Source organism: Penaeus chinensis, chromosome 4 (assembly GCF_019202785.1).
Source record: "Penaeus chinensis breed Huanghai No. 1 chromosome 4, ASM1920278v2, whole genome shotgun sequence".
Lineage (NCBI taxonomy): Eukaryota > Metazoa > Arthropoda > Malacostraca > Decapoda > Penaeidae > Penaeus > Penaeus chinensis.
In genome coordinates this window covers 1,331,766-1,341,765 of record NC_061822.1, presented here as the reverse complement: position 1 = coordinate 1,341,765, position 10,000 = coordinate 1,331,766, and the positions used below count along the sequence as shown (strand labels likewise).

General features: G+C 39.3%; 1 protein-coding gene across 1 annotated transcript in view; it reads left to right on the top strand.

The window, feature by feature from the left end:
• LOC125025103 overlaps positions 1–8,813 on the top strand; it is a 10,355-nt gene extending 1,542 nt beyond the window's left edge. Inside the window, exons 2-4 of the mRNA XM_047613016.1 lie at positions 1,901–1,994; positions 4,261–4,523; positions 7,038–8,813. Coding sequence (XP_047468972.1) covers positions 1,922–1,994; positions 4,261–4,523; positions 7,038–7,709 — 1,008 coding nt within the window. The 5' untranslated portion in view covers positions 1,901–1,921 and the 3' untranslated portion in view covers positions 7,710–8,813. The remainder of the gene's footprint in view (positions 1–1,900; positions 1,995–4,260; positions 4,524–7,037) is intronic.
• The last annotated feature ends 1,187 nt before the right edge of the window (positions 8,814–10,000 follow it).

Genomic DNA, 10,000 nt, shown 5'->3' with positions numbered 1-10,000 from the left:
AGTATCTCCAAGTTAGGTACAAGATTTTGGATTCCCTTTCAAAAGACATGATTTGATTGGTCTAAATCAATTAGTCTTCAGTCGAAATCAAAGTTTAAAACATATTTTACTACATTTTGATTCACAAAAGAGAGATAAAAAAAAAACGCAAATCCAAAATTCAAAATCTTCAAAATCTTAATAATATACATTACAAATCAAACTTCCAAATAAAAATTGATAAAGAATAAATCTCGGAAAAAATGACACGTTAAATAAATAAAACGTATCACCTTCCTCAGGTCACCGGGAACGCCACAGAAAAAAAATATAATGTTTTCTCCCCCTCCAAAGGTCAACAAGAACTCAAGAACTTTATTTTTGCTCCAAGAATTTCCTCCTGTGTTTTGTTTTTTTTCCCCCTCCTCAAGATTTTTTGTTCTTTAGAGTGATATTTTGTTCTTATTAAGAGTTACGAACGGGAAAAAGATGATGATGGTGATGATGTTGATAATGCTAATTTAAATAACAATAACACTTATAATAATATTGATGGAAAAAAATTATAACAGAAACAGCAAGAAATTAGGGATAATGATAATCACAATAATAATTATGATAATGATAGAGATAATAGTTATAATAATAAGAATAAGAATATAAATGATAAAAATAACAACAATACTAGTAACGATAATAACAACAATAACAACAACAACACCAGTAATATCAATAATGATAAATGTCACAGATGGCAACACACCGAGCCGAGCGCGTGTGCGTGAAACTTTTTTTTCCGAGCGCGAGCGCGTGGAAGACCGAGAACGTGGCCAGAGCACCTTCAGGGAGCTCTCCGTCTGATCCCTGGCGATATTTGGATATTCTCGTGTGATGAGTGCCTTGAATGCGCCCTTTTCTATGCCTCCCTTCCTCCCTCTCTCCCTTCCACCCTTTCTTTCTTCCTCCTTTCCCCCTTTCCTTTCCTTTCCTCCCTTTCTCCCTTTCTACGTTTCCTTTCCTTTCATCTGTACTTGTTACCTGTCTTTGCCGTTTTATTATCCTTCGGTTCTTCTTGATTGCTTGCCATTCGTCTTCTTTTTCCTTACCACCTGTTCTCTTTCCCCTCTCTCACTACTTACTCCTCCTCTCTTTAACCCTGCCTCTTACCCCTCTCTCCCCTTTCACTTCTCCCTCTCACTTCTCACCCTCCTCTCCCCTTCCTCTCGTCCTTCTCTCCCCTCTCACTTCTCCCTTTCACTCCTCGCCCTCCTCTCCCTCTCCTCTCGTCCTTCTCTTCTCTTTCATTCCTCACCCTCTTCTCCCCTACTTGTCTCCTGGAACACCGACCCTCACCTCGCCTTAAAAAGTGGCCTGGACTTGAATTTTTTATTTATTCCTTGAAGAGCTATAGATTATTTTACCTCTTTTTTAAAACACTTTTTCCCCCTTTTTCTCCTTTTTAAGGGGGAAGAGGATCTTAGAGATAGGGTCGACTAATCTCCTTTACTTTTTCTTCTATTATTATATATTTTTTTTTAAATTGAGATATACAAGGAAACTAGAGATATGACGCGTGGTATTGCCAACGCCCCCTTTTGTCTGGGAAATGAACAGATGAATAAAAAGTAATGAACAATAAACAGCCCCCCTGAAAATTAAACAAATGAATAGATGCATTGATACAAACTGAATAATCTTACCAGGGAAACAAACTGACAAAATAATAAATAAATAGAAATAAATGCAATTAAACTTTAAAAAATAAACAACAATAATAAAAAAAACAGTACTCCCAAATATGTTTTATGAAGTAGAAAAACAAATAAAGACAGATCAACAAATCATGAACCCTTAAGATAATAACAAGCCCTTAACCCTCAAAAGTATAATAACCCATTAACCCTCAAAATATTCTTTCCAGGTCACTTTCCGAGGGAAGAGGATGAGCATACGAGGGAGTCAGCACGCGGCCGTCGGAGGCTGCGCTCTCTACCCTGAGCTCGTGGATGGGAGAGGTGAGGAGAGAGAGAGAGGGGGGGGGGGGGTGAGTGAGGAGAGAGAGAGAAAGAGGGAGTGGATGAAAGGAGAGGTGAGGAGAGAGAGAGAGGTGGGGGGGGGTGAGGAGTGGAGAGAGAGAGGTAGGGGGGGTGAGGAGTGGAGAGAGGTGGTGGGGGGAGGTGAGAGAGAGGTGGGGGTGAGTGAGGAGAGAGAGAGAGAGAAAGAGGGAGTGGATGAAAGGAGAGGTGAGGAGAGAGAGGTGGGGGGGGGGGGGAGGAGAGGAGAGAGAGAGGTGGGGGGGGGGGTGAAGAGAGAGAGAGAGAGAAAGAGGGAGTGGAGGAAAGGAGAAGTGAGGAGAGAGTGAGAAAGAGAGAGATGGAGAGAGAGAGAGAGGGAAAGAGAGGTGAGGAGATAGAGAGGGAGAGGGATGAAGAGAGAGGGAATGAGAATTGAGGCGAGAGCTAGAGAGAGAGGGGGGGGGGGATGGAGAGGGAGGAGGAGTCATAATTGAGAGGCAAGGGAGAGGGCGAGAGTAAGAAAGAGAGAGGGGGCGGGAAGCAGGGAGTGATGGGAATGGAGCAAGTAGAAAGAGAGATAAAAAGAGACAGGAGAACCTGTTAGCTTGTTCTCTCGTTATAGCAAGCAAGCACCCTGTTAACTTGTTAACTTGTTCACTTGTGATAACATACAGACATCCTTTTTAACTTGTTCACTCGTTATTAAATACAAATATCCTGTTAATTTATTCACTAGTTATTACATACAAACAGCCTGTTAACTTGTGCACTCGTTATAGCAGACAAACAGCCTGTTAACTTGTTCACTCGCTATTACATACAAACAGCCAGTTAACTTGTTCACTCGCTATTACATACAAACAGCCTGTTAACTTGTTCACTCATTATAGCAGACAAACAGCCTGTTAACTTGATCACTCGTTATTACATACAAACAGCCTGTTAACTTGTGCACTCGTTATAGCAGACAAACAGCCTGTTAACTTGTTCACTCGCTATTATATACAAACAGCCTGTTAACTTGTGCACTCGTTATAGCAGACAAACAGCCTGTTAACTTGTTCACTCGCTATTATATACAAACAGCCTGTTAACTTGTTCACTCGCTATTATATACAAACAGCCTGTTAACTTCACTCCTTATAGCAGAAAAACAGCCTTTTAACTTATTTACACGTTATAGCATTTAAACAACCTTGGTCACTTGTTATAACATACAAAAATCACTTGTAATAACATATAGACAACTTCTTCCTTTATCACAGTATATAAAGATCACTTATTATAACACAGACAACTTGTAAACCTACTCAGCTTATCACAACATATAAAGAATGACTCATTAGTAGTAAAAAGCCCTTGCTCTATTCTTTTCACACGGAAGGACTTCGTAAGACCAGAGTACGGAGGGTAATGAAAAGGTTATGCGTGGAAATAAATGCATGTTGATATGTTTGAATAAGCGCAAGCAAGTGTGAGTACTTGTGAGCGCATGCAAGTAGGCGTATGTACGTCTGTGTGTGTATGTGTGTAGGTGAGTAAGTGCGCGTGTGTGTGTATGAGGAGAATAATTTAAGTAAGATGACTATTTATAAGAATAATAATTGATTAATTATTTTTAATATAATTAATTAGTTATCTTTATGAATATTGATTAGTTAGTAATCTTTATATATGAACATATTAGCTCACAACGCTATAACAACTCGTTACGTCTGTAAAATTGTTCCCGCCAGCCTAGAATTTTATTTTTTGTGTGTGCTTGCAGATTTTCGTTTTTTTTTTTTCGCGTACACGTTTTTAGGGGAAACTTCTTTGGAAAAAAAAAACTTTTAATTATGATGTAATAAATCTTGTACAAGGCGTCTGATTAGGGGCTTAATTATCATCACTATAACAAGGCTTTGAGAGGCATTAACGTTTATCCTTTGAAAAGTAATACAAAAAATTCTTATTTTTTCTCTCTTTTTTTACGCGCAACAAAATTTCTTGTTAAATAATGCATCACAAAACAACGATTTTAGTAGAGGAAATATTTCTTTTGGCATTTCTTCATGACAAATATCAATAAAGCAATTCTTGAGAAAAGAACATTTATAATTATAAAAAAAAAATTATAATAAAGATAAGAAGGGAAAAAGAAAAAAATCATTAATCTGACCAGGTAATTCCCCTCAGATAATTCCTAAACACAGCAACACAAAAATATCCCAACAATTAATTCAGTGCCTAACAACCATCTCCCCCCCCCCTTCCCCTCCTGCAGTGGAAGGCCCTCCCCTGGACGCCCCCCCGGTGCCCTCCCAGCCTTCGGGAGGCCTCAGAGCGCACCCTCGCCGATCGAACTCCCTTCACCCGGAGAGCTTGAGCGTCCGGAGAGCGAGGAACAGCCTGAAGCACCGGAAGTTGGGCTTCACTTCCGTGGTGCTTCCCGACGTGCAGGGGCAAGCGGGACACAGCGACGACCTGGCGGCTGCTTTCGGCCACGACCCGCCGTCGGGAAGCGGTCCGAGCACGCCGCAGCGAAGGGTGGGTCGTGCTTCTTGTGCTTCGTGTGTCGTCGTTCTTGTCTTTGCGGGGGGAGGGGGGGGGGTTCCTTCGGGGAAAGAGCAGTGCTTGTTTTGTCATTTGTGTGAGGAAGGGTTAATGTGTGTGTGTATGTGTGCCAGTGAATGTTTTTATTACGTGTGTGAATTATAATATATGTATGTGTGAGTGTGTGTGTGTGTGTGTGTGTGAGATTGTGTGTGTGTGTGTGAGAGAGAGAGAGAGAGAGAGAGAGAGAGAGAGAGAGAGAGAGAGAAAGAGAGAAAGAGAGAAAGAGAGAAAGAGAGAGAGAGAGAGAGCGCGAGATAGAGTGTGTGTGTGTGTGTGTGTGTGTGCGTGCGTGCGTGTTTGCGTGCGTGTGTGTGTATGTGTGTGCCATGTAAGTGTGGAACGTAAGTGCTTGTGCGCTGCGCCATTACTGCCGCGAATGGAAAGTGATTTTACACATAATGCGATAAATATATTGCATTACTCCGGAACAAACAGCGGCAGAGTGATCTAAAATTGTGGCGCGAAACCAAATCAGAAATTTTGGCAAAAAATAGGATTTTATGCACATGCACACACACACACACACACACACACACACACACATACACACACACACACACACACACACACACACACACACACACACACACACATACATATATATATATATGCATATATGTATACATATACAATAAATAATATGGCATAAGCGTTGGCGCACTGAACCGCGGTTGATTGGGAAGGGCATCCAATCAGGCAAGGGTGAGACTGTCAAATGACCTCTCAATACTTAATTGAGAGAGGCCAATGTCCTGCAGTGGAATAAATGTCTGTTGAAAAAAAATATGTGCGTGTGTGCGTGCGTGTGTTCAAATATATACATACATATATCTGTGTGTGTGTGTGTGTGTGTGTGTGTGTGTGTATAAATATATGTGTGTGTGTGTGTGTGTGTTTATGTATACATATACATATACATATACATAGTGTTTTTAACTTTTGCTTGACTTCCCGGCCAGTTTCTCGAGCGCGCCTTGCTGCCAGCCGGGATGACAAACTCCATACTTTCTCCTTTGTAAAATAAATTAGTGTTGGCCTCAACCAGACGAGTCTCACTTAACGTCCGATTCCAAACATAAAAATAAATACACACACACACACACACACACACACACACACACACACACACACACACACACACACACACACACACATATACACACACACATATATATGTATGCATGTATGTATGTATAGGTGATAACCAATGCTTGCACCATTCAGTAAAAGAGGTATAAGAGAATGAGGCTAAATGCATGAACATACATAGATTGATATAACAGGTTAATCATGGAAATCAATGTGCATCCCTTTATGAATAAAGAAGCTAATAGTTGACTGAACTTATATAATATGTAGATTATGATTTTGACGTCCTTACATTTTCTCCCCTCCCCCCTCCCCCCCAACAAAAAAGGTAAAAGAGGGTAGAGATTTTCCTCATAAGAAGGCGCGGGTAATTAATTCAGGCTCTACCAAATGAAAAATATTTTCACTCGGATGCTCTCGAGATTATGAAGTCCCAACTATTAATGAATTAATTAAGGGACAAAATATTGCGATTGCATACCAGTTAAGAGCTTCGCCAAGGCTGAAGTTACTTGGAGTCTTCCCGCTTTTGAGAAATTGAAATTTACATATATATATATATATATATATATATATATATATATTATATGTATATATATTATATATGTGTATATATACATATTTCTTTTCATTTTTACTTTCTGTTTTCTTTTTTGGGGTTCTCCCCCCATGGTCGTCACAGCGAATCTTCCTCCTCCTGCTCGTCCTCGCTCGCCCGCATGTCTCCCCGGCTGGCCTTCCTCTCCTCCTCCCCGGCAGTTCCATTTCGAGCTCCTCTTCCTCGCGCATTCCTCGTCCCTTTTCTTGACGTGCCTGAACCACCTCTGTCTCGCCTCCCTAGCCTTGTCACCAAACCTGCATTGTCTCTGGGATGTATTCCTTTTTCACTTTGTCCATTCTCGCCAATAATAACGAAAATGCAACGGAAGAGGCGACATTTTCATTTCAGCGACTTCCGGCTCATCGTCTTTGTCTTTTTGTCAGTGGGAGCGTCTCCATGACAGACGGCATAGGCGGCCTCACCACAATCTTGAAGACCTAGATAGAGAGAGAGAGAGAGAGTGAGAGAGAGATAAATAGATAGAGAGATAGATAGACAGACAGATAGACATATGGATAGATTGATTTGTGTGTGTGTGTGTGTGCGCGCCTGCATGTTTGCCCATGAAAGGACTCCACCGCAGCCCAGCATTTCCCTTTCCCGCACATGATAAGAAAACGCTTTCCACGTCAGCGCGAAGACGTCCGTCGCGCCGAGAGAGTGATATGCGTGTAGAAACACTCCTTTCCTTTATATTCTTTTTTCTTCCTCATCATTTCTCTCTCTCTTTATTATTTTTCCTTCTCCTTCCCCAGGCATCCGTCCACAAGCTGCTGTCAGGAACCTTCTCCGACCCGATGTCAGCGCATGAGAGACGCGTTGTCAGCGCCGTCACCATCCAGATGTCTCCCTCTCATGACGACTGCTCCTCCTCCTCCTCCTCCTCCTTCTCCTCCTGCGCCGCCGCCCACAACCCGCCTCTCACGCCCCGGCGCTCGCACTCCTTCCGCCTCCTGTCCCACGCCCGCGGACCCCGCTGGAGCCTGTCCGTCGCCTCGAAGCAGGATCAAGGAGGATTTAATAAGGAAGGAATGAAGGAGGGGGCGATTAAGGAGGGGGGATTTAAGGGATTACGCGATCCTACAGTGAGATTTAAGGAGTCCCTAAGCTCCTCGGAGAGCCTTGCGCCGGAGGGGGACGTCGGAACGGAAGAGGAAAGGAGAGAGAAGAGGAACGACAACGGAGATGATGAACCACCGGAGAAGAGAGAAGAGAAGAGGAAGGAAGAGACGAAGAGGGAAGAAGGAAAAGAAGAGAGGACGATCGAGGTCGCAAGAACAAGGCCAGAAATGGGGTCAGAATCCCGGTTCTTTAGCAAAGTTGGGGTCCCTGAAGACAACGGAAATGACGTCACGGAAGCCCAGGAGGAAGCCAACATGAACGAATTGTCCGAATCCGTTCGTACGTTGAAAGTTTGGGATTTATAACGCTTATAGAAAGGAGATATATCTATATATATATTTGTGTGTGTGTATAAACGATAAATAAATATATAAGTGTTTTGTAAATATAGTGTGGGTGATTTAGAGATCTGAATGCGGTGAAACAGATGTTAAATGGTAAATTAAATTTAATAGTGAAAATGCAACTGTGCAGCTCAGCCCACAAGCCCGATCTCCGTTGGCGTCAGGAAGGGCATCCGGTCAGTTACGAGCGACAGTGTCTCGACCAAAGTTCCTTTAGCTCATCGCCTTAGTCCCGAAGAGGCGTAAAAAAGGATTCATTTATCCGTTTTATTTGATATTAAATTCTTAAAGAAGGAAAACGTGATAAGAATAGGAAGCGAGTTCGTTGCGAGTGAGATGACAGAGCAGCGTGCAATGTGATAAAGAGTGTTAATCTAACGATAAGTAACATGAATTTAATTGTACATATCTGAAATGACCACAAAGTAAAAACTACGAAAGGAAAAGCACGAAAACACAGCCGTATGATATACACATGTACAAAGGTCTATATTTTGGTATGAAGAAGTGACTGAATCATAGAATGAAAACCTATGTGAGTAGTCGATGTTCTCTTACTTATGATAAAGGCTATGATCCCACAGAGAAGGAATCTGAACCCGTATTACGCTGTCTTGAGTTTATTTATGATTCTTCAGAGAGCTTCCCTTCGCGATTCCTTCCGCTTATACGAATGATCAAAAACGAGAAAATGGTAATAAAAGAAAAGAGACGTTTTATGAAGAATTAACGAAAAATATATCCCATCCAGTGCTTGATAAATAATCTCTTTTATATATATATTTACCATTCTATCTATGTTTAATACAATTTCTCACACAGTGCAATCTATCGAAGGATGATTTAGCTGTATGTAGAACAAAATGAATCAATAAACAAATATATGAGTAACTAAAACAATTCAATCGTCTCAGTGTTGCCATACGATAAGGGAAAATGAGTGAGATATAGCCTAAAGGTGTCTGTGTTTTGTTGTTAATCCCATTTAATCACAAAAAAAAACTAATAACACATAAAAGTACCTGTTTGTCTGCCTTAAACGTCTCAATAAAAGTATACGAATATAATAAATGGTGTTTTTTTCTTTCTCAAGCATTTGATTAAATGGCTTGGAATGATTTGAATGATGATAAATAATAAGAGTAACGGTGATAATAATCATAACAACAATTGTAATGGTAACGTTATGATGATACCAAAGATTAGGATAATTATAATTATAATAGTAATATTGATAATGATAATAATGACAATGATAATAAAGATAATAACGATAATGATAATAATAGTAACCATAACGATATAACGATAATAATAGTGAAAATAATAATGATAATGATAATAATAATACTAATAATAATAATAATAATAATGATAAAAAATAATAATAATAATAATAATAAAGTATAAATATAATGATATTAATAGTAATTATAATAACAATGATAATAATAAAACAATAATAACGATAGTAATAATAATAAAGCAGCTAATAATGATAGTAAATACTACTACTACTGCTGCTGCTTATAATAATAATAATGATAATAATAATATTTATAATAATAATATCATATCAATAGTAATAATAATACTATATATGATGATAATAGTAATGATACCAATAATAATATTAATAATGATAATAACAGTAATAGTGATAATAATGAAAATTATAATAATGATAATAAAAATAGTAACAATAATAATAGTAATAATAATAATAGTAACAATGATGATAACAACTACTATAACAATTATGATAATAACGATAACAATAATGATAATAACTGTGATAATTATGATACTAATTATAACAATGATGCTAATGATAATGATATCAATAATGATAATACAAATGATAATGATGATGACAATAATGATGTTATAACCATTGTAATTATGGTATCACGTATACAGAGTACTATAAATAAAATCTGGCTCTGAAGAGAACCTGAGCCGATCGATTCGACAGATACATTTGAATCCATGTTAACAGTTTTCCCTGAATACCAAAGCTAGCTAGTTGCTCAAGGATAATTTCCCTGTTTGCAATATCAAAAGCAGATTTAAGATCAAGAAATACGGTTTGCATGTCTGGGTTGAGTTTGTTAAGTACTCTGCAAAACAGGGCTGACTGCTACGCCCTGGGAGAAATCCATACAGTCTGGGGGATAACTTAGCATTTACAGAGTCCTATAAATAAAATCTGGCTCTCATAACCGTAGACTTATCAAAACAAGATATTAAGT